Source organism: Marmota flaviventris, chromosome 6, assembly GCF_047511675.1.
Source record: "Marmota flaviventris isolate mMarFla1 chromosome 6, mMarFla1.hap1, whole genome shotgun sequence".
Taxonomy (NCBI): domain Eukaryota; kingdom Metazoa; phylum Chordata; class Mammalia; order Rodentia; family Sciuridae; genus Marmota; species Marmota flaviventris.
In genome coordinates this window covers 79,784,952-79,809,940 of record NC_092503.1, presented here as the reverse complement: position 1 = coordinate 79,809,940, position 24,989 = coordinate 79,784,952, and the positions used below count along the sequence as shown (strand labels likewise).

Below are 24,989 nucleotides of genomic sequence, written 5' to 3'. Positions count from 1 at the left end.
GGATTGAAAGCAGGGTCTTGGGCATGCTAGGTGTTATGGGCCAGGCTATCTGGACAATGACCAAACAGACTCCATTTTACCCTGAGACTCCATGTCATTAAGAAATGTTTTTCCCATGGGAACACCCTGTACCCTGTACGCATCAACAGTAGCTTAGCATGACATGTTTGGCTACACAAAATGGCAATTCTTATACAATGTAAAATTGTTCTCTTTTTGGTTCCATTTGTTTTTTGGACAATGTACTCTGTCAGTGAATGACTTGCTAGACATTAATAACCATTTTTTAACTTATACTCAAGTAGGGTCATTTTGACCCACTTCCCCTTCTGCTTGTGATCTCATGTTTGTTTATGCCTTTGAATCATGAAAACAGCCACTTATGATTAATGTGGCTTTGGATTATTAAGGAGTACTCTAAACTGGGGGGTGGGGTGGGGCTGTTGAAGGGTGTGGGCTTGCTGTTCACCAGCTATTGGATCTGGACCACCAGCTGGTGAATAAAGATGGTTCAATCTCCTGCTTTAAGATGGACTCAGTGACTTATTGCAGTCTCGCCATAACATAGGCTAATCCTCTAACCACTTAGATACATCCCCAGCCCATTTTGAAGTTTTTATTTTGAGACAAGCCTGGCTGGCTTGGAACTTGCCATCCTTCTGCCTCAGTCTTCCAAGAGGATGGGATCAAGAAATGAACCACAGTGCCCAGCTGTCCCTATCATGTTTGATTGTTGTTACTGTGCTGTCTCCATTCTCTACCAATTGGGACACCCTAAAAGTGTACTCTGTCTTATTTATTTGGGTGGTGACTTGTCTTTGGTTGCTACATCACAGAGCAATAAATTGAACAATAAATTCTCACTAGTTCTTTTATTATTTTTCTCCCAGGCATAAGTCACCTCAGTACTCCAAATCCTCAGATAATCAGGAAACTGGGGAAATAAAGGATGGTTTGATTTTATCTTTGGTCTTTGCTCATGATCTTTTATTTTAAAATTAAAATTTGATTATGTAAATGTAATTTCACTTTGTGACCTTTCTCTTGCATTAAAATAAAAATACCCTTCATGCACATAATGATGAAACTACAACCCCCACCCAATTAAAAGAGCAGAAGTGAACACTAATAAAAAGACAAGATTAAAAAACCCTCCAAATATTGAAATTTGGGGCTTAGTGTGGGAGTATGAATAATGGAAATACTGGTTCTTTTCTTGGCAGCTCTTAATTTCTATTTCTCAATCCCAATCATAAAACAGGCAATTAACCATCTCTCAGCCCTTCCTCTCACCCCACTTTGTCTCTTTCTTCCCTTGCTTCCTTGCTAAACTAAAGATGGGTTGTGAGCCAGGAATAAAGAGGGACTTTTTTTTTTTTTCTTTTTTTATTGGGTACCTGCAATTGAACTCAAGGACACTTGACCACTGAACCACACCCCTAGCCTATTTTGTATTTTAATTAGAAAAAGGGTATCACTAAGTTGCTCAGCCTCTCACTTCTTCTGAGACTGGCTTTGAATTCTATCTTCCTGACTCAGCCTCCTGAGCCCCTGGGATTCCAGGCGTGAACAAAATCGAATGTCTGATGGAGACAAAATCAAATACGACAAACATGGTTTGCTGTCATTTGTGAATTCAGGAACACAAATAAACACTTGGATTTTCTTAAAATAAAATGTACAAAGTTGATTATCGTAAATGTAAATTAATGATTAAAATTCTTCAGGTTCCAAAACTATTTAGAGTAAGATGGTTAGGCAATATTCACTGCACCTGCACTAAAATTTATCAAATTCTTACTCATAGGATTTTTAGAATGAAATGTTTCACTCTCATCTAAATGTGAAAAACCAAAATCAATAAAAATCTATATATAGAGAACTGGGGCTTGTAGCTTAGAGTGCTTGCCCAGAATGCGCAAGGCCGTGGGTTTGATCTCCAACATTGAGAAAAAAAAATCTGTATATGCTTATTAAGTATTTCCTAAGAACATAGGCTTTGATCAGTGATCTGAAACTGAAGACCAATAACCAACGCTTACCATCATCACTTATGAGATACTAGAGACGACGAAGAAGAAATAATAAAAATAATAAAAGGCTACATTTTAAAGAAAAAAAAAATAACTTTTAATTTTCTTTCTTTCTCTTTCTGTCGGTGCTGGGATGGGGCCCAGGGCTTCACATATGCTAGGCAAGCGCTCTACCACTGAGCTACAATCCAAGCCCAATAAAGTATTAATTTTAAAATGAAAAGGTCACTGGAAATGGCATTGCAAATGGTAATAGAAAAGAACAAATCCAGGGATGGTGTTCCACTGTGCAGAGGAGCCTGCTCCCGGGTTCGCACAGCTGGTTTCGGGAAGGCTCCGCCTCCAGAACCCTTTTCATTGGCGTTCACTGGCCTCCGACACCCGCGCTGGCCGCCCTTCCGCACGCGCACTCGGAGCTGTCACCTGGGTCGTCAGGTCCCCGCCTCCGAAATGCCACCTCTGATTTGCCAGTTTCTCGGGTCCGCCCCTCCGGCCCGACCAGTGTGGAAGTCGCCTCGGGTCTCCGCCCTCCCTGCCGGCAGCGAGCGGCTAACCCGGGCGGCGAGCGGGGATGGCGGTCGTGGCGGTGGCCGCAGGCCGGCTGCTGAGGCTCCGCGCTGCCGGGCCGGAGGGGCGCTGGCACCGGTGGCGAGGCGATGCAGTGGCGCGGAGCTTCCTGCAGCCGGCCTCGGCCAGGAAGGATGCGGCCCAGGCGCGGCAGGTGGCTCACTTCACTTTCCAGCCGGACCCTGAGTCCCACAAGTACGGTGAGTCGGGGGCCACCCTGTCAGTCCCGCCGCCCCAGACTCCCAGGTCCGCGGGCGCTCACGAGGAGGGCCGCCTTCCTCATGAGGAGGGGGTATCAGTAGGCCGATCTCCTGCCTTTCGGGCTCAAACCCCGCCAGCTCTAGCACCCTCCCAGGCTCTGGGTCTGACTCCTCGCCCTGTTTTTGTTACTAAGCTTTTGAGACGCAGCCCCGGGGCACCTGCGAGATGGGCAAGAGGGCATACCACCTTCTGCAAGCGCCTGAGGTGGAGAGGTGGTGCCCAAGGAATCCTGTGTCCTCTGTCGTCCCTTCTTTCCCAGCCTGGGCCTTGGGTGCCACTCATTTTAGGCAGCAGCAGCATTTAAAAGACTTATTTATGGCTTTTGCTCGTGGTAGATAAGACCTTGTAACTGATTTGATTTTGCCAAGGTTGCAGAACAGGTTCTTCCTTCAGTCGGGAAAATCCAGGCTTTTCAGGAGGCTGAGGCAGAAGGATTGCAAGTTTGAGGCCAGTCTGGGCGAGTTACTAACCCTGTCTCAAAATAAAATAAAAAAGATTGGGGATGTAGCTCAGTGGTAGAGCGCTTGTCTAGTAAGTGCAAGTTCCCGGATTTAATCCCCATTCCCAGAAAAAAAGAAAAAATGTTTGAGTGTAGTGCCAACCTTGTGCTGGGCCATGGTGCCACTTAGCTAAGGAAGAGTAATTGATGTAGGTGTTGGGAGGTGGAAGCTATAGGAAGGGTTTTTGGCAAATACTTTATAGTATGACTTTTGTGCAAAACTTTTACTATTTTTTTTTTTTGAAAATTTTATGTAATTTCCTAAAGATCCAGTGTCTGTCATTGGAATATCAGGAAACTGTAAGAAAATGTTTTCCATTTTCATGTCTAATGACTTTTTTTTTTTTTTTTGAGAGAGAGAGAGAGAGAGAGAGAGAGAGAGAGAGAGAGAGAGAGAAAATCTTTTTTGTAGATGGACACAAACACAATGCCTTTATTTTTATGTGGTGCTGAGAATCGAACCCGGGTCCCGCCCGTGTTAGGCGAGTGCTCTACCATTGAGCCACAATCCCAGCCCCATGTCTAATAACTTTTTATGTGACAGGGCTGATATTTTTAGAAGTATGTCTTTACTTGTGAATAATAAATATTAACATTTCTTTAAAAAAAAATTTAATTTGGGACCAGGGATTGAACTCAGGGACACTTAATCACTGAGCCACATCTCCAGTCCCCCACCCTCTTTTTAAATTTTTTAGATTTGAGACAGGGTCTTGCTAAGTTGTTTAGGGTCTCCACCAAGTTGCTGAGGCTGACTTTGAACTTGTGATCCTCTGTCTCAACTTCTTGAGCCACCAGGATTATAGGTGGCTCACTGCACCCAGCAAGAATAAGAATTTATTGAGTGCTTATCACTGAGAGGCAGTGAACTGAGAAATTTACATTCGTCATCTCATTTGATGCTTAGGACAAACTTAAAGGGTAGGTAATGTTTTCATTCCCATTTTGCAGTTTCATTAACTGAAGTCTTGAGATAGTTTATCCAAGGTGACAAAAACGTGTCGGTGGCAGCTCCAGCTTTGGAATCTAATCATTCAGATTCTAGAGGTGATATTGTAAATATTGTAAACATGGTACTAAAATGCATATAGAAAGAATTTACTAAGAGGGTATCCCAGCTTTATGAAACAGTTGATAGATACCATAAAGGTGAATACGAATGCTTTTCACCAACAGGATGAACCTCAATTCTGTCTTCACAGAAAGAAACTCTGACGCAATGCTTGAGAAGTAGGGCATAAGTCTTCTTAATCCCCTTTCCACAGTTGTGAAATAATTAACATCTTAGTGCTGTCACATTTGTATGTTTTTATAAAAATAATACAAGCACATTACATATAATTTACATAATAGAAAAGTAAAGGGTTGCCAGGTGTGGTGGAGCACACCTATAATCCCAGCTGCGCCAGAGGCTGAGACAGGAAGATTGTGAGTTCAAAGCTAGCCTCAGCAACAGTGAGGCACTAAGCAACTCAGTGGGACCCTGTCTCTAAAAAAAAATACAAAAACGGGCTGGGGATGTGACTCAGTGGTTGAGTGCCCCTTAGTTCTCCTGGTACCAAAAGAAAAAAAAAAATAAAAGAAGAAAAGTAAAAAGTTATTTCACCATTCACTTCAGTAAATATTGCTAACATTTGGGTGCATCCTTCCAGCTTAGTGTATTTTCCATAATTGTCATCTTCATATAAATACAATTTGCTTTATTTAATCATAAGCTTTTCACATAAGGGTACATAAGAACATATAGTCATTATAAACTTCTTTAGAATTTAGAGGATATGTACCATAGAGATACTATAATTCAAAAATTAGAATCAGCTTATCCTAAGTTTGTTTTGTCCCTGCCACCTGTGACTTTGAGGTCATCACTTATCCCCTTTAAGCCTCAGTTTCTTGCTGGGTGTTGTAATGCATGCCTGTAATCCCAGCAACTTGAAAAGCAAAGGTAGGAGGATCACAACTTAGTGAGACACCATCTCAATAAAAATAAAAAGGGCTGGAGATGTAGTTCAGTGGGAGAATGCCCCTGGGTTTCATCCCCAGTACTGGGGGGGTGGGGAATGGGGGAATCTCAGTTTCTTTATAAGAGGTTAATAATTATATCTACTTCACAAGGCAGTTAGGAGGCTTACATAAGATAATATTTATAAAATACTTAACATGATATTTGATAACTAAGTATTCAGTAAATGGAAACAGTAATTACCATTGTGCTTTTTATTGTTACAGTTTTGCAATGTTATAAATAGCATAAATTTAAGCATTTCTTGTACATGATTTTTATGTTTCTGAGATTATTTCTTCAGTATAGAGCCCCAGGGGTGAGATTTCTAACCCTAAAATATGAATGCTTAATAGATTTTTAAATGACTGGGTTATACCCCATCTTTATAAGACTATTATATTGTTTCAAATATAAGAATGTATAAGAGTTTATTAGGTGTTAATGCTAAATTCACAGGTACACACACATATACACTATATTCAGATTTTGTGCTAACTGCACTTTGTTTTAATTTGCATTTGTTTAATTTCTATTTGGAAATATTTCCCCATGTATTTGTTCACTAGATTTATTTTCTCTGTGAATTGAATGTTCTGTGATTTTTTTCACATTTTAAAAATTATGCTCTTAGGGGCTGGGGTTGTGGCTCACTGGTAGAGCACTTGCCTAGCACTGGTGAGGCACTGGGTTTGACCCTCAACATCACATAAAGATAAATAAAGCTATTGTGTCCATCTACAACTAAAAAATATTTTTAAAAAACTTGTGCCCTTAGTATTTTTCTACCAACATTAATACTTTCTGTCATTATTGAGTAACTACTCTTTCCAGGTGTTGTGAGGGCGATCAGTCCATAATCCTCATAATAACCTTGTGAGTTACACAGTATTTTGCTCTTTTTACAGGTGAGAAAGTTGAGGCTCAGAGATGTTAGTGGCCTTCCCAAGTCTGGTAAATAGCAGGGCCTGAGCATGAAGCCCAGTGTGCCTGACTCCAAAGCCTACATTTTAGCCTTATGTATTAAAATTTTGTATAATTAAGATATTAATGAAGATAATAACTTTTTGCCTTTTATATATGTTGCAAATCCTTTTCTTTGGTTTTTCTTTTTTGATACTAAAGATTGCATCCAGGTACGCTTTACCACTGAGCCATATTTTCACTTTCTTTTTATTTTTTATTTTGAGACAGGGTCTCACTATGTTGCTTAGGGCCTGAGTTGCTGAGACTGGCCTTGAACTTGCAATTCTTCTGCTTCAGCCTCCCGAGCCACCAGGATTGCAGGCATGTGCCACCATGTCTGATGCAAATACTTTCTTTATTTTTATTATTCGTTGGTTTTCTCTTAACATATAAAATAGACTGCTTAATTAATTGGTGGTCAGGGTGGACTCTGAATAGGTGACATTTAAGCTACACAGTGAGCTTTGACAAAGAATCATCTCTGCAAAGACCAGGGGGAAAGTGTTTTTTCCGGAAGATGAGTCTGGTGAGCTTGTGTTGTGGTGACTGAGAAAACCATTTAGAGGGGGTGTCTTGAACAGGTTGAGGTGGACAGGTCTCTCCAAGATCAGGTGGAGACTGGATAGCCCTGTGTTGTGGGGATGAAGGTCTTCTTTCCAGGATTAGAGTTTATAGGGAGCAGAATAATGTAAGTAAAGATAAGTGAGAAAGCATCGTGTTTATGTGAGGAATGGGGAGGTAGTGAGTTTATTTGCAGGAAAAACAGAAGGATTAAGAAATAAATTTGAATGAGTAAATGGAACTTTGAAAGTTCAGTCTAAAGGTTGGTGGGGGGGGCAGATTGCCTATCTTCAATGTACCCCATGTTATGATGGGTGCATTAATTTGGACTCAAGTTTTGCTGGGCTGTGGAAGACCATTTTTTTTCCCCCTGGGCAAAAAAGTGACTTTTAATGTGCTTGTGTTACATTATTAGGAAAGTTTATAGAGTCAACTAATGAATGGGAAGTAAGGAGGCTGAAAGATCAGATATTGTTGTTGTCTGTATAAGAGGATGTAATTGTGTTTGGATGGTGCTAGTGGGTTGTATGTCTTGACGATATGACCAGGTTTGTCACTGTTTTACCTGGGGGGACCTAGGGAAGGGGTATGAAATATTTTTAGCCTGAGAACCTGGAAAGATGGTAAAGTGGTGATATCATTGATACAAGTGGCAAATGCCAGAGAAGAAGCACATTTTTGGTGGGAGAGAGAGAAAGAGTAGGTGAGCATGTGAGCTTAGGAAATGTTCTTAATAAGTTACTTGAAGGAAATAATTCAAGGCATTTTCTCTAAAAAGATGAATAATAGAGACCTGGCAAGGCTTCAAAGGATCCCTCTGAAAAGAATATCCAAAGAGGTGTGAAGTGCGTGCCAGCTGGAGGGGTCTCCAATGTGTGACGGTCCTGAGGTGGCAGGGAGGTTAGGTGGTAGAACTGAGAGAACTCTTCAGTGGGGATCTGTGGGGACAGTGGTTAAAAATGGAACTGGAGAGGTGGACACGGATGGTATCAAGCAGGGCCTTGAGGACATGACAAGGAGTGTGGTCAGAAGTCTTTGTAGGGCTTTGAGCACAGGAGTAATATGATCTGGTTTGCTTTTTAGGATTCTTATTGTAACAGATCTTTGGGGAATGATTTGAAGGGGTGAAAGCAGTACAAGTGACGAGACAGTTTTCTGGAAGAGGAAAAAGGTGGTAATTCTGGACATAGGCTGTAAAGTGCTGTGACCTTCAGGGCCATTAATTAATTCAGGTTCCCCGACCCAGTGGTGAGGGGATGGGAAAAAGACAGGCACATAAATAGAGAAAAAGCTGGGTCTCAGGGGTTGTCTACTCCTTGGTAGGGAGGTAGTGATACATAATATGCTCAGCACATTTATTATATAGATGTAAACATCAAAAGGATTTATTATGAGAAAGTTCTTCAAAGTAAGCAGAACCAAGGTCATGAGTACCAGCAGCCTGATTATAATTATCAGCTTTCTCCACCCAGAACTTTCTATACCTGAACACCTGGCATCTGAACCTCAAGGTCGAGAACTGAACAGCTCCATGGCTGGTACAAAACCTCCTATTGAACAGAATGTCACCATAGCAACTGAGCAGTCTCTACCTTCCCACTGAGAGTTCCCAAGAGAGGTATCACCACTGTCACAGGACAGTTCAAGACCCATAATTCAGTCACTGCTCCCAACATTACAGTGCTAGATTAAGTCATTTACTTGGAAGTAGGATTTGATGGGTTCAATGAAGACATTAAGGATGCCCCTGGGTTTACAGCTTGGGCACCTGGGTGGAGGCTAGTGTTGTTTGCTAATATGGGAAAGACTGGTATTGGGAGCAGCAATCTAGAGTTTGGTTTTGTCTTTGAGTTAGAAAAGCCCAAGACAGCAAGTAGAGAATTGATGATTGCTGGATATAGAAGTCAGAAGCCCAGAGGAGAGATTCATATTGCAGATAACCAGCAGGTATGTATTTTAAAGATGGAGCAGAGAATAAAGCCAGCAAAAGGAAGGGATGTCCCATGGCATCATGCAAAAATTACCTGATGCTCTGATATGGGGTAACCTTGGGACCCCAGCCATAATTCTTCAACTTTAAAGTGTAGATCCTCTTAATTTTGGATTTAGGTGACCCTATTCCCCTCAAGTACTCGCTACTTTCTTCCTTTTCGTAGATATACCATATATACTGGAACTTTAAGAGGCAATTATATTTATAGAGCTTTCATTTGCAGTTTTGGTTTGTTTGGGTACTGGGGATTAAATCTAGGTGGTCTCAGGCATGCTAGGCAAGCACTGTACCACAGAACTTATCCTTAGCCCCTTCATTTACAGTTTAGTAGGTTAGTACAACATGTTATCCTACTTGGGGTAGCCATTCCAACACCCTTAGTAGGAATTAGAATGAGATAAAGGTAGACACCTGGCAAATAGAAAGTGAGTTTTGGAAAACAGGGTATCTGGAGGGCTGGAAGAAGTTTTATTGGGAAAAATAGGCAGTTTCTTAGTCATCTTCCCATTTTTCTAGTATTGAAAAGTTTTATTTATTTGACAGATAATTTCTGAATTAATAAAGAAATGACAGTAACTCTTACATATTACTAATTCAAAACATTTTCATTAAGCACCAAGTAGCACAGTTTCCAATCTTTTCACCCAAAACACCTTTATCATTGAAAGGCTGCTTCAAACTTAATTTATTTAGGTTTTTAATCAAGAAATCTCAAGCTGCCAATCAGAGCTTTTAATTGGCATGACATGACCAGATTAAACCCTTATAATATGAGTAAAAATAACTTCAAAATGTTTTGACCTGGGCTGGGGTTGTGGTTCAGTGGTAGAATGCTTGCCTAGCACACATGAGGCACTCGGTTCAAATCCCCAGTCCATATAAAAAAAACTAAATAAATAAAATAAAGGTATTGTGTCCCTCTACAACTAAAAATATTTTTTAAAAAGTTTTCACCTATATATTCCAACTAAGGGCATCAGCTAGCCTCAGGCTGGTAATCACAGGTCGTAGTTCCACAAGCCAAATATCATCCACACAGCACACAGATTAAATGCCTAATAAGTATGTACAAAGTGTCATAAAATATGTGCTCTTTGTATATTCAAGGGGAGTAATGCCTAATTTCCATGGGTGTACAATGCAGCAAGGGCCATAGAAACAGATGCTATTCACTAACCCATAAGTGAGTACCTAGCAAGGACAGTGGAAGGAACAAAAGGCCCTGTGCCCTGAAATGAAGTGGAGGCTTTGTGGACCAGGCCAAGGCCAAGAACATGAGTGGATATTGAGATGCATGGGGAGGGATCTTCAGGGCTGGAGAGGACAAGGTGAACCAAGACACTGAGCCACAAACCTGCTGACTATTCCGAAGACAGTGGAGTGTTTGTTCTGGGTGAAGGGTAATCTAATAAGAGATTTGTAAAACAGAGAAAGGAAAATGTCCTCCAATAAGAGGACAAAATACCTTCCCTGATGGAGACGCTCCCTGTCCTCTCTGGACGTGAAGTAGCTGGGGATTACTCTGTCAAGTCACCTTTGACCCCAAGGCCCTAGTCCCTTGGAATCAAATTCATGAGCAAGAATCTTCCTTCATGCAAACTGACTTTTTCCCCATAAGTAAAACAAAAACACAAGCAAACTAAACAAAACTCAAAACAAAAAGAATGAGACCAAGGTTTGACTCCTCATACTTCATTTGTGTCTCAGCTGTCATGCTAGGGAGACAGGGTCTGTTTTGTCACTCACACCCATTCTTTTCTGCAAGGCATCTAGATGTACATCAAGTCCTAATACAGCATCCCTCAGAACAGTAACACCACCCAGAACATAAATTTAACCCAGTACAAGGCAGCATCAATTTAAGGATCTACTATAATATTACTACTCAAACCTACCTTATTTTAACCCTTTTTCTGATTCATTTACAAAGTATCTACACTCTTTAATGTTCTGGAAACATTACAAATGTTGCATTAGATTTCTCTTCTTGAGGTAGTTCAAGTTTTGTGACAACAAATGTACATATTTTTCTACACTTACCATGGACGAGTAGTTATCATGAAAGGCCTACAACCAAACTAGATCATAACAAATTAACAACTGTAAAAAAAAAACCATAAAGTCATACAAAAATTAAAAACAAGCAAAAAAGAAAAGCAGGAATCTGTGTCATCAAACTAGTAGTCTAAACTTTGCCACAGATCAAAATAAAAAAAAAAAAAAAAAGAACCTAACCTCACTTTGTTTACCAAGCTATAGGCATTTTGTAAAATACTCAAGTAATTAACAGCTCATAAAAATTCAGGGAAATTTTTAGGTGGAAACAAAATTAACATCAACTCATTCTCTAGCAAATAGTTTTTCTAAAATGTGTGTCCACGCAGAGGGAAGTTTGGCAAAACTGTCTGCAGGGGCCTACCTTGTGGAACAGACCCCTCTCAGGTCTGCTTCAGAGGTGCAGTGATATTGGCAGACACCTGCTCCAGGTGGGCCAAGGAGCCCTGAGGGAATTCAGCTGGCTTTTTGTGCTGCACATTGATGTCCTCCAGCACCTGCTGCCAATGCCTCAGCTTTGTCAAGTGCTTCTTCTCCAGCGCATCTTTCCACTACAATTCATTCCTTAATTCTTAGACATCATCTTTGATAACTTACTCTGATTTCCAACAACTGCAACCTGCCTTTTTTTTTTTTAATTTTTATTTTTTGGTGGTGCTGAGGATTAGAACCCAGAGCCTTGTGCATCTACCAACTGAGCTATATCCCCAGTTGCAATCTGTTTTTGTAGAAAAAAGCATTCTGTCTGTCTTGAAATACCCAGCACCTTCTGGATACATCGATCAACACCAGTTTGAATTTATTCCTGATTTGCGTCCTTAACATACTCCTGAATTATGAGAGAAGCAAAGCAAGCCTCGAATGTTGACTTTAACTCGTGCACCAAGGTACTGTTAGAAGTCCTTAGAGCATCAGGCGCTGCCTGAAGAAACAAGGGCTGGCCCAGGTCCCGGTGGGAGTGGTGGGGATCCTGGAGGCTGCCCGGAGAACATACCACCCAGTGGAGCTACAGTGTCTGGAATGGCCCACTGCATCTTCCCATTTCACAGTGTGATTAATACCACACGATGTCATGGATGCCACCTATTCATCATGCTTCAATGGGCGTGTCAGACAGTGTGCTAAATGTTGGAGTTTCCAAGAGGCATCTGAGGAGGAAGTGCTGATGCATAGGTCTATACCAAACTTTAGACAGTGCAAAGGAGAACCTGTGCTGAATGTATTGGTAGACTTTTGTTTTCTGAAAGACCCTAATTTTCTTTATTGTACAAGTGTGTTTTTGTTTGGGTTGTAACCTGCCCTCTGTTAACCTTACTTATTTCTGGAGACTACCCCTTGGACACTCTTTTGCCTCTGTGTCTCAGATGCCGCAGCTCTGGGAAAGGCTTCTCTACTGCTTCAACACTACTGCAGAGGAGTAGTTATCAAAGACCTACTCCATCAGACTGCTGTTGCACATTACTTCTCCCCGCTGCCCTTCTTATGTTGTCTGTCTTTGAATTCTGACATTGGTAGATTTTTTTCCCATAAATTCCTTTAAGTAGGTAACTTTTTTTTTTGCATATTAAAAAAAAACTTTATTGAAGCAGCTATGTGTGCTTATTTGTTTAGTCATTTAGTGAACAAATATTTATCAAGCACCTACTACCTGCCAGGTCTTGCAGATATAGCTCTAATCAAAAACTGTTAAGAATTTGACATTCTGCTGACATACTACTTTTTTAACAGAAACCAGGATGATGTGGTTATTCATGATCTTCTACTTAAAATACTTTCAGTGAATCAGTTGATCCCAACCACAGAGCCCAGTTTTACCACTGTGTGGCCATTAACTCACATCCTTGCCTTGGAAGAAACTGTGCTGCTGTATTGTTTTGGTTTTGTTGTAACTTTTTGTCTTGAAAAAGAATTATCTGTTTTGAAACTTGTCAGCCATTTATTAACATTCATAATTTGACATTTGCATTTAGTAATTTCTTAGTATTATGCTTTTTTTTTCCTCTGGGCTGGGGATTAAACACAGGAACTTGCGCATGCAAGGCAACCATTCACCACTGAGCAACATCCCTATCCCCACTCTTTCCTTCCTTCCTTCCTTCCTTCCTTCCTTCCTTCCTTCCTTCCTTCCTTCCTTCCTTCCCTCCCTCCCTCTTTCTTTCTTTCTTTCCCTCCCTCCCTCCCTCCCTCTCTTTCTTTCTTTCTTTCTATAAAAATCTTACCAGTGGTACAGCCTTGGTTAGCATGTGCTGGGCTTATCTAATTAGGGAATAAAGGCATATTCTATGGGTGGTCTTTGGTGTAACCTCAAATACATAATTCTCAAGAAAACACACATTTAAAAATATTTTACCTATGAATAATATGATTTCTTCCTCTTCCATCCAAAAATCATGCTACAACTTGAAAAAGAATGGGTAGTTGATGTTACTATATTAAAATTGGCATTTATAACTTGTAAAAGCATTGAGTAGATGAGTAATAAATCCCAAACCCTAAAATTTTAAATCCATTTGGTAAAAATTTTCAGTAGTGAAAGCATAGTTTGTGTGCTCACGTGAAAATATAAATTCTGAATACCCTTATTTGTATGTTATCCCATATGAGTGCATTCTTTGTGATATCAAGCAATGCTTTCCAGACTTACTTTGTGTGAGTTTTATTGTTAAAGTTTTTGCTTTTTTTTTCTGCTAAAATCTTGCAGAGCTGCAATGCAATAAGAGGAATTAGTGGGCACTGACTGATACAGCATATTCCTAACATGCATGAGGCCCTGTGTTCAATCCCCAGCAATGCAAAAGAGAGAGAGAAAGAAAAATGAAAAAGTCTTGGGGGCATTCAGTAAGCAGACTTAAAAATTCAGACCAGCTTAGATGATGAGGCATTTTAATTCTCCTGTGGCTAACTATGAAAATCCTAACAGACAAATATAAATATTGCTCTTTGAAATGAATGACACAGGAGAAAGAAGGGGGATTTTATTGTGAGTAGGAGGAAATTTTACCCTAAACTGTTATCGTCTGATGCTGAGCACCAATAAATACTGTAGGAATATTCATAGAGTAGCCAAGAATTTGAGAAAATTGTCTATAAAGGGAAAAAGTCTTAGCCTGGTGAAAAATCAACTGTGATGTAATCGTGGACACATGGTGTGGTTGTGTTTCCTTTGACAAAGATGACATATCAGTGATTTGCTGAGTAAATTCCTATCATCTCCACCAGAAATAAAAGTATGAATAGACTATTATTCTGGGCACAGAGGGCAACAGGGCGTATCTCATAAGGGATTGGCAAGACCTGAAGCATGGGCCTCAGCACTGTTTAAAAGATCAGAGAGACATGTCAGAGGATAGTGGAAGAACTGAGGATTTATAGGTCAGAGCTGGCTGTGGAGCTGGGCTGGGCTAGGGAAGAAGTTGGGCTTTCAGGAAGAGGTTAAGTGACCAGTGTTCCATGGTCAGAGGGTGAAAGGCAACAGCAGTAGCTTAACAGCTGACCCATACTGGGAATTAAGCCTTAACTTTTGGAACACATTGGTTGGGTGACTGAAGAGTATGGAGGTTAGATTGGACATTGGCCAGGGTAAGCAGCAGGTTAAGGTGGCCACCACTGGATAGACCAAGGTAGGACTGGGCCTCTGGATCAGGAGATTCATGAAGGAGTCTGTCTGTGCTCTGAATAGTGCTTTTGGAGAGGAGTTGAACTTCAGTTCTAGGGCACCTTGGGACATCTAGGCCTCAGTCAAAGCTTCAAAGTCATGATGTTTCTGAATTGCAACATTTGGAACTTTATCAAATAAACCATTTAGAATAATGCTAATGTCAAGCGGAAGGACATGGACAAAATCCAGAATTTAACAATAAATAGCTAATTTGATCATTTCTTTAGCATTCGCTGTGCCAGGTACTAGTCTGTGTGTTTTATGTATTTGCTCCATTTACTCCTCCCAAAAATCTATTCAGGGAGACAGGTATTGACTTGCAGAGATTCTGCTAGCAATGAGATAGTAGGAAGGACGTATAGGCATGGGATTATATTGTTCTGAATACCAGCAGTTCTGGGTACTAAAATTTATTTGTGGGTAGCCTGCCTTGACATATTTAACACATGCCACTGATCCTATGTATTCCTTATGGTTGGGATTCCTAACATTGTCTAGGGTGAGACTGCTTGCACTCTGGCTCTCAATCTCACCTTAAGGTTCTGTAGCTTTTATTGTCTATGTATATTCATTTGCTTGATTATATACCCTCTTTACTTTAAAAAATTGTTTATAAATTATTTGGTATTGGTAAGTTTTACCTCATCAACTAGCTTCTGAAGATTTTTATTGCTTTTTTATATCCCATAGACCAAGCATCCTTGTAAATAATCCAGTAAATTCACATGATATATTCTGTGCCTTTCTTTCTACCTTGATTTTAATTATATTGTAGTCAATTGTTAAGAAACTGGTTATTTTTCCATATTTTATAATGTTCAGATAGTCTATTTTTTGTTTTTCACAGGGCAAACTCAAAAAATGAATCTTTTTCAGTCGATAACTAGCGCCTTGGATAACTCACTGGCTAAAGATCCTACTGCAGGTAACATTGATCTACGTTCAATTGTGGTAGTTGCTAATGCCAGAATTAAAAATTTGCTTGAAAAATTTGTATGGAGCTCACAGGTTAACATTGTAGATGTTAACCAGAAATTTTTGAAAGACCTGATCAAATATATAGGGCTGAAGAACCAAACTGCACTATTAGCACATGTTTGTATCCACTCATTACTAGTTCTCATGTATGTCGACATTAGGTCAGTTTTCATAGTACATATGGTCCTAATATTATAGTAATTTCTTCTGGATTAATATCTGCTTTGTACTTCTGTTTCTCTAATGTATAGGAAAAAACCAGAAAATACCAGGTCATTCAGATACAAATTTATAAATGAAGATTTGATTTCTATACTTTTTGACTTTTTACATGTCATTCAACTTGTAATATTTCTTTTAGAAATAATAATTTTAGTATTTATATATTTATACATAATTTCATAAGCAATTTCATTTTTATCTTATTAATGATTGATATAAAAAGTTGTCCTTCTGTGTTTTCTAGATTTGGTTGGATTTACTTCACATATGCACACTCTCGCTTTACTATACCTTGGGCTTCCCCTTGAGAATCCTTTTTTCTGATACTGAGGATTGAACTCAGGGGCCTTTACCATTGAGCTACATCCTTAGTCCTTTCTACTTTTTATACTGGGACAGTGTTTCCCTAAGCTGCTGAGGGTCTTGCTAAATTGCCGAGGCTAGCCTTGAATTTGCAATTCTGAGTCACTGGGATTACAGATGTGTGCCACCATCCCTGGCCCATTTGAGAATCCTTTGTTTTAAAGTTAAGTGAAATGAAAAACAGGTAATTTATTTTTTTTGAAGGAAGTGAGAGCTAGACTAGAAAATTACTAGACCTTGATTTGTTTTGAATGTTATCTGAGAATGATAGAACTAGATGAGTGAATGTAGAGAAGGGTGACTTATTTTCTTGAGGTCCATAAAACTTTCAGGTGCATTCATGGGACCAGAGTTGGGCTCTCTGAATACTCCTTAATTTTTTCTTGCCTTACTAAAAGGCTCCTCTCAGTTTCCTCTGACCCCATTCTTTCCTCTGCTGCTGTGTTCTACCATACTTGCTTCCTGTCTGTTTACATAGTCTAAGTCCCTTTTTATTTGAGACCCTTCTGTTAGCTTGGAATTCTCCTCCTTCAGCTCCTCCGAGGGCTGACTCTTACTGTACACTATGTTTAAGAAAACCACAGACCCGGGAACCGGGACTGTGAGTCACAGTTCTGGCTGGCTTTTTGACTTGGCAAGTCACTCTACTACTCCTCTGGCCTCGTTTCTTCCTGGGTAAAACAAGATAAGATTCAGGATCAGTGGTTCTGTCTCTGCAGGGAGTTCTTTCCACCCGTACTCTGCTTCCCATGCCTTTATCAGTGTCTGGAGACAATTTTGGTTGTCACAGCTATGTGTTTGATGGGCAGCTGTCATCAAGTGGGTAGAGACCAGGATTCTGCTGTATGTCTGCAATGCACAGGAAAGTCCCCCCAACAGAAGATTTATCTAGTCCAAATTGTTAATAATATCCAAATTGAGAGACCTTGAGCTAGATCTTCAGTCTATTTCTGTTTAATGATTTAAAATATAAACATTTTAATTGCTTATTTCTCTTGATTAGTATTACTTGGGGATCACTAAAGAAAATGACTTCCTTAAACATTTTTTTTTTCCAGTAATATTTGGCGAAGACGTTGCCTTTGGTGGAGTCTTCAGATGCACTGTTGGCTTGCGAGACAAGTATGGTAAGTTAATATCTATGTGAATATTATTCCTGTAGAACTTTTACTTCAAGATAAAAACAAAACAAAACAAAACAAACAAACAAACAAAAAAAACCCCACAAAGTATACTTTGTTAAATTTCTGTATCTTTATTACATGGGTGAGCACCTTTTCACTTCCTCAGCCACCTGTAGAGTCCTGTGGCCTAGATTTCTCAAAATGTGTTTTAACTCTGGTATCTTCTGATCTACTTCATATCACACACATTAGAGATTCCAAAATAATCTTCACTAAATGATAGTCAATGTATTGTCACTCATCTGTTCAAGAACCTTTGGCATCTTCCTGCAGCATGCCTTGGCCTGGGACTTCAGTTCCCTTTCTTCCAGTTCAAGATTCTGCTTGGTAGTTTATTAACAAATTTCATCTTTGTTGGGGAGAAAGACTGAGAGATTTATTTCCTAAGGAATTGGCTCACATGATTGTGGGGACTGGCAAGTCTGTAGGGCAAGCTGGAAACTCTGGCAGGGTTTCTGTGTTTTAGTCTGGAGGCCAAATTCCTTTTTGTTTGGGAAACCTCAAGTCTTTTCTCTTAAAACTTTAAATTGATTGGATGAGGCCCACCCACATTGGGAATGGTAAACTGCTCTACTCAAAGCTATTGATTTAAACATTAATCACATCTTAAACAAAGGATACCTTCACAGCAACTTCTGAGTCTGTGTTTGACCACATAACTAGACATTACAGCCTGGCCAAGATGACATAAAATTAACTATCTAATGCCCACTTCATCCCAGCTGCTCTGTCTTTTGCCTGGCATGCGATTGATTTCTGCGTGTTGCTTTTATTTCTTTCTTTTGGGTCCAACTTAGAGCTGACAGAATTCGTTTTGGCCAGCTCTCAGTTCCCACTCTTGACTTGCTGTGTGAGGAATGTATTTCCGCCCCCATGGTTAAGGATGCCTCTGAGCTGCTTTTGTCATTTTATTTTTTTCTCTCAGTCTTATCTCATCTGGAAGTCCACAGAGTGATTCAGGGTTTGCAGGAGTTGACATCTCTCTCTCTTCCTTCCTTTACCCTGCCCTGTACTGCTCATGTGTGTGCACAGGGTGAGGAGTGAGTGTCTTTTCAGATTTTTTTTTTTTTTTTTTTAATAGTCTCTTTCCAGGTCTGGTAGCTCAGGCCTGTAATCCCAGGCAGGACTGTAATCTCATTGCAAATTTGAGGCCAGTCTCAGCAACTTAATGAGACCCTCAGCAAATTACCTAGACCCTGACCTGACATAAAAAAATAAAAAGGACTGTGGTTGTAGCTCAGTGGTAAAGTGCACCCCTGGGTTCAATCCCCAATGCAAAAAAAAAAAAAAAAAAAAAAAATTGTCGTCTCTCTCTGTATTGTACTCTCTGTGAGGTTACGATGTACTTAAATCAAAGAGACCATTGGGAACTTATTGGGCACTTACAGTTTTTTTTTTTTTTTTTTACTCCATCTGTGGCAAGTTGAGTTTTTGGATCTAGTCCCTTTGCCTTCTACTTTTCGATTCTAACAGCTGTTTAGAGTTTGAGATAGTGAGCAAAAGATGATCTTTCCTAATCATTGACACTCCTACAAACTTGTAGATCTTTAAGAAAACATTTAAAAACCTGTAAATGCTTCTTGGGAGGCTGAAGCAGGAGGATGGCAAGTTCAGAGTTAGACTCAGCAACTTAGTGAGGCCCTAAGCAATTTGTAGAAAAAATGGGAAAGACAGAAAAACATAGAAGACAAAATAAAAATTGCTTACATACTTGTAGAGATAAACTAGAGATAACTGCATACCCTGGAATATGTACTTTTGGACTATACTTGAATATTGAATAATTTAAAATATTAGATAATGTGTGCACACTTTGTATATAGTTTTGTAGCCTTTTTGTCTGCCTGGTGTAGTTATGTGGCTGAACAATTTTTGGCTTTCGCTGTCTTGTCTTTTCTGGAACTGTAGTGGCATGCCGTGGGCTTGTTTAAGCTGATAAGTCCTCAGTGGACCTTCTGACCAGATTCTCACCATGATTCTCATTCCATCTGGGGCAGTTCATCCACGCACCTGCTACTCACAAACTTCTGAATTCCTGTCTCTAATCCAGACTTCTTTCCTGAGCTATAATCTATTTCTTCACTATTTCACAGCATATCTTTTTAAAGTTGTTGATGGACCTTTATTTTATTTTTTAATTTATTTATATGTGGTGCTGAAAATCGAATGCAGTGCTTCACACATGCTAGGCAGGGGCTCTACCACTGAGCTACAACCCCAGCCCTTCACTGCACATGTTCGCCCCAGTGTCACACAGTCACTTAAAAATGCTGCATTTCCGGAACTAAACTCATCACACCCACACAGCAAATCTGTGCCTTCTGCTGCATTTTCTATCTTGGTGATTGTATCAACATCCATTTAGTTACCCAAGCTCAAAACTAGATGGTCCTAATATCTTCCTTCTTTCTCATTACTCACATCCAGTCAAATCTGAAAATTTCATCTTCATAGTTTCTCTTCAATCCAGCCCCTCCATTCTTACTGCCCTGGCACTTCAGATCTTTAATTTTCTCTGCCTAGGCAATTTTATTTCTTAGTAATCACCCTTCCTTTGGCCTCACTTTCCCTCAATCCATTCTTTACCTTGTTACCAATGTTATCATTCTAAAATTCACTTTTCTTAGCACAATGTACAAAAGACTTTGAGATCTACCTAGCTAACTACTTGACCTTATCCACTCTACTGTTTACAAATTTTATGTTACTTGATGTGTCTTGTGAGCTCTCTGTCATTTTGTACATGCTATCTGGATCTCTCTTCCCCCATGTGATTATCTGGCAAACTCTAATTTCTTCTTCAGAAGGTTTCCTCTGAAAAGTCGCCCCCCCCCCCACCTCCACATAGTCTCAGGCATTGTTTTATCCTTGGTTAGATTGTATCTCTTATTTATTCTTGTTTTTTGTTGTTGTTTTTGCAGTGCTGGAGATCAAACCAAGGCATTGCACATCCTAGGCAAATGCTCTACCACCGAGCTATAGCTCTTGTCTCTTACTTCTTGAAAGTTATATTATAACCATCTCCCTATCAGATCTTCTACTAGACAGCTTCTCAAAGACAACAAACTTTAAGCTCTCTGTGAATCTTAGCACTAAATCAATCTTGTCAGGTAGTATTTGTTAAATGAATTTTGTTGAGTGAATTTACTCGTTCCTCCAGAAGACAATGGTCATCTGCTTCAGAAAGGGATTTTCTTGTCTTCCTTAAATACATTGGTCTGAAGTAATTTTTTTTTTTTTTTTTAAAAAGGTTAAAACAGAGAAACACTAACTCCTTCTTGAGAAAAACGTTTAGTAATGTTGGAGGCCACCTGCAGATTTATGTCTACATGGCAAGGGGCTGAGATAATTAATGGCTATGTAACTCTTTTAGCTTTATTGTCATTAACTGCTATGAATTTTTACAATAACTTTAGAACTATAAATTTAAACTTTTAAAAATTCCAATTACATCAAGATAAGCAATCACCACTCTAATGAGAGCAAGTGAGCTTCTGGTTTTAGAAACGAATGATAAAGGGAATGGTGAAGAGAAATATATATTAAAATAGATTTTTTCTTGCATCTTAGAAAAATACCATTAATCCACATTCAGGACACCAAAACAAAACAAAACAAAAACAAAAACAAAACCCCAAAACATCCTTTTTAAGTAATCTCTGCTCTTTAGAATGTAGACCTGAAATTTTTAGCTATATAGAAGCATGTCTGCTAGTATTCTTTTTGTTTATTCTAAACAATTTTATTTAAAAGAACTAAAAATTATATTGATATAATTAAATACATTGTGTTAAATAAGTTAGCAATGAAAACCTCTGATGAGGGACCAATTCACTTGCTGGAGAAATCTGAGTGTTGAGTGGGAAGGGATCACGATCAGTAGGTGGCAGCCTGTACTTTGTAATGAGATCCTGTATTGCTCCAGTACTCGGAACTGTCATGAGGCATTTTATGTTCCATCATAAGGCAGAGTGGAAGGATTGCAGGTTTACTGACACAATATTGTAAAGCTGAATGCCACTGAATATTTAAATGAAGGAACTGCATAATTAGAAGCAATGCCAAGAACAAAGGAAGAGAGACAGAGCTATTTTGTATTCCATATAATGCAGGTGAGTGTGGGTTTAACACCATTAAAATGCTTTTTTACTCCTTCCCTTACCTTTCATAGAACACAATAATATGCGTGTCTTAAAAATGAAAAGGAGAGTAGCATATCCTCATTACTGTATACCTGATGGCAACTTTGAACTTTTTTTTTTCTTCTTTTTGGTACCAGGACTTGAACCTAGGGGTGCTTAACCACTAAACCAAAATCCCCAGCCCATTTTTACATTTTATATCAAGTAAGAGACAGGGTCTTGTTGAGTTGCTTAGGGTCTCACTAAGTTCACGAGGCTGGCTTTGAACTTGAAATCCTCCTGCCTCATCCTCCTGCACTGCTGGGATTATAGGTGTTTGGCACCATACCTGGCCAGCTTTGCACTGTTGGCCATGACTTGTTGATCAGAACAACAGTTGGAATTAGGGGAATTCTGGGCAGAGGACAGTTCAAAGTAGTTGATTTGTAGAGTATGTGTTATTTTATGTTTGAATTCCACATACATCTACTAAATTTATTCTTATTTTCATTCTGAGTATGTGTGTGTACATGTTTTATTCAATTAAGACTTTATGTCAGGTTGAAGGTGTTCTCTCTTTTTTTTTTTTTTCAGTTGTAGATGAACACAATACCTTTTAAAAAAAATTTATTTATTTATTTATTTTTAATGTGGTGCTGAGGATTGAATCCAGTGCCTCATATGTGCTAGGCAAGTGCACTACTACTGAGCTATGACCCCAGCCCCTATGGCGTGCTTTTATTTAGCACTGTTCTGCGCTGAGATGAATATTCCTTGGCTGTGGATCTTAGACTATCTGGCCCACTTGTTGGAGGAAGCTTAAGTGAGAAAAGGGGTAGTAGGCAAATTGCCAAATGAGCCTACAGGCCTGAACATCTTCCTTTTCATGAGCTCTGATGTTTTCCATTACTATGTTCATTCCTTTGCACTGCAAGTGAGGCTGTCATAGCAGCTTGGGAAAAGTTATAACCACTTACTTGTTTCTTTCTGTAAACATCACAGAAATTGTATAACCAGATACTTTAATACACTGATGTCAGGAAGGAAAACTAGGACAGGCGTGTGGAGAAGGCAATTTGTAATCTATATAATATGCCAATAATTGGGAGTTGACTTTGGGCCCCTATTGTCATCAGTGAAGTAAAGGACAAGGACCAGATGACCTGTGTAGACCCTTCTACACACATGAAAGTACTCTGTGCTTTTATTTCTTTTTAAAAAGAGGAATACAGTTTCCTCATGCATTGATTCCCTTTTCATTTAGATGTTTATGAATATGATTGTTGTATCATCTTGGAATCTTGGGGTACCTTCGGCACTTAATTTAATTCTCTTAAGAAGCTCTTTTTTTCCAGTGTGGTAACTTTTAAATTTGAGGAATGTAAGCACTATCTGTTGACAGTCTCTTATATGAATCATGAAATTAACATCTTCAACCAAATAGTGACCTTCTCTTATACGTTCCTGCTGCAGAAAAAGTTACTTCAGTGTCAATCATACTTTTGAATTGAGTGTCAGGAGGGTTCCACTGAAGAGTGGCTGTCTGCCAGGTGGGGTTTGGCCCAAATTGAAACTAATTTTACTGAAGAAAGAACTTGATAAAATTCATAAAAATTTCTCAGGGAAATGGAATACATGATTTATTCCTCCTATTGACGTAAGTATATTTATGACTTAAATCAGATTTAATACCACATATAGATAGTAAAATGGCTAACTGTTCCAGGAATTCGGAGTAAAAATAGCAAAAATTAATAAGTGGGTGTCAAACTCTTTTTTCTAATATGCTTGTTAAAAAAGTTGTTAAAGGATTATTAGTAATATGATGATTTACATGATTTTCTTAACTTTCTGAGTGTCAGACACTGTGAGTTGCTCCTGATATTACAAGTTTCCTTTCTTTTCTGAAAGTGAATATATAGTAGAACTAGATATACTTATTTAATAGTGCCTTCTTTTCCCTCCAGTGAGAGAGGGAAAAATAATTTAAAAATGAATAATTAGTAAATATAATTTTATTAATTGTAAAAATTATGATTCATAATAATGAATTATTTTATAACAAACTTATAAATTAATTTATTCATTATAAAGATTAATGAAAATAACTAAACTTTTGTGGTAAAATATACATAACAAAATAATTAGTAAATATAATTTTATTGTAAAAATTATGAGTCATAATAATGAACTATTTTATAACAAACTTATAAATTAATTTATTCATTATAAAGATTAATGAAAATAACTAAAACTTTTGTGGTTAAAATATACATAACAAAATTTACCATTTTAATACTTTCTAAGCATGCAGTTCAGGGCTATTAAATACATCCATATTATTGCATTTGTTACCACCATCCATCACCAGAGCTCTTTCATCTTGCAAAACTGGAACACTACACTTATCAAGCAGCAACTCCCCATTTTCCCTTCCCTCAGCCCTAGACTACCCTTCTACTTTCTATCTCAATTGAACTTAATTATTTCAGTATCTCATATGAGTAGAACCATATGGTATTTTTCCTTTTGACTGATTTATTTTATTTAGCATAATGTCTTCAAAGTCTATCCATGTTGTAGCATGTGTCAAAATTTCCTTCCTTTAGCTGGGCTTGATAGTACATGCCTATAATACCAGCTACTTGAGAGACTGAGGTGGGAGGATCCTGAGTTCAAGGCCAGACTGGACAACGTGGCAAGACCCCCATTTAAAAAAAAAAATTCCTTTTTAAGGTTGAGTAATATGCCATTGTGTATATAAAATACACTTTGTTTTTCCATTCATCTGTTGACAGACATTGGTGTTGCCGCTCCTTTTTTGATGTAGTACATGATGTTGCTATAAACATGGGTGTACAAGTATTTCTTCCCATACCTGTTTTCAATTCTGAAGAAAAAAGTTGGAGGAGTCATACTTCCTTACACAAAAACTTACTACAAAGCTTCAATAATCAAAACAGTGACACTGGCATAAAGACAGGCATATTGGCTGATGGAGTAGAATAGAAAACTCAGAAATACATCCTTGCATATATGGTCAGATAATTTTGACAAGACTGCAAAGACCATTCAGTGCAGAAAAGATACTTTTTGACAAATGAGTCTGGGAAAACTGGATATCTACATGTAAAAGAATGATGTTGAATCCTTACCTAACACCATGACAAAAATTAACTCAAATTGATCATAGATCTCTTAAAGATAGAACTCTTAAAGGAAAATGTAGAGTAAAAGCTTCATGTTGTTGGATTTGGCAATGATTTCTTGGAATGACTCCAAAGACACAGGCAGCAAAAGAAAAAAATAGGCAAATTATAATTCATCAAAATGAAAAACTGGTGTTTTGAAGGACACCATGAATCAAACAAAAAGACAGGCCAAAGAATGAGAGAAATATTTGCAAATCACATATTTTGTAAGAGATTAATATCCATAACACATAGAGAACTCCTAAAAGTATACTACAACAATGACAGAAATCCCTAATAACTCAGTTAAAAAATAGGCAAAGGAATTGAATTGG

At 38.7% G+C, this 24,989-nt stretch overlaps 1 protein-coding gene and 1 pseudogene across 1 annotated transcript in view; one reads left to right on the top strand and one right to left on the bottom strand.

Moving 5' to 3' along the window:
* The first annotated feature begins 2,570 nt into the window (after positions 1-2,570).
* The window catches only part of Bckdhb (branched chain keto acid dehydrogenase E1 subunit beta), a 189,271-nt gene continuing 166,852 nt past the window's right edge, over positions 2,571-24,989 (top strand). The window contains exons 1-3 of the mRNA XM_027928393.2: positions 2,571-2,800; positions 15,443-15,520; positions 17,217-17,285. Coding sequence (XP_027784194.2) covers positions 2,605-2,800; positions 15,443-15,520; positions 17,217-17,285 — 343 coding nt within the window. The 5' untranslated portion in view covers positions 2,571-2,604. The remainder of the gene's footprint in view (positions 2,801-15,442; positions 15,521-17,216; positions 17,286-24,989) is intronic.
* On the bottom strand, positions 11,321-11,971 carry LOC114086847 (mediator of RNA polymerase II transcription subunit 28 pseudogene; annotated as a pseudogene).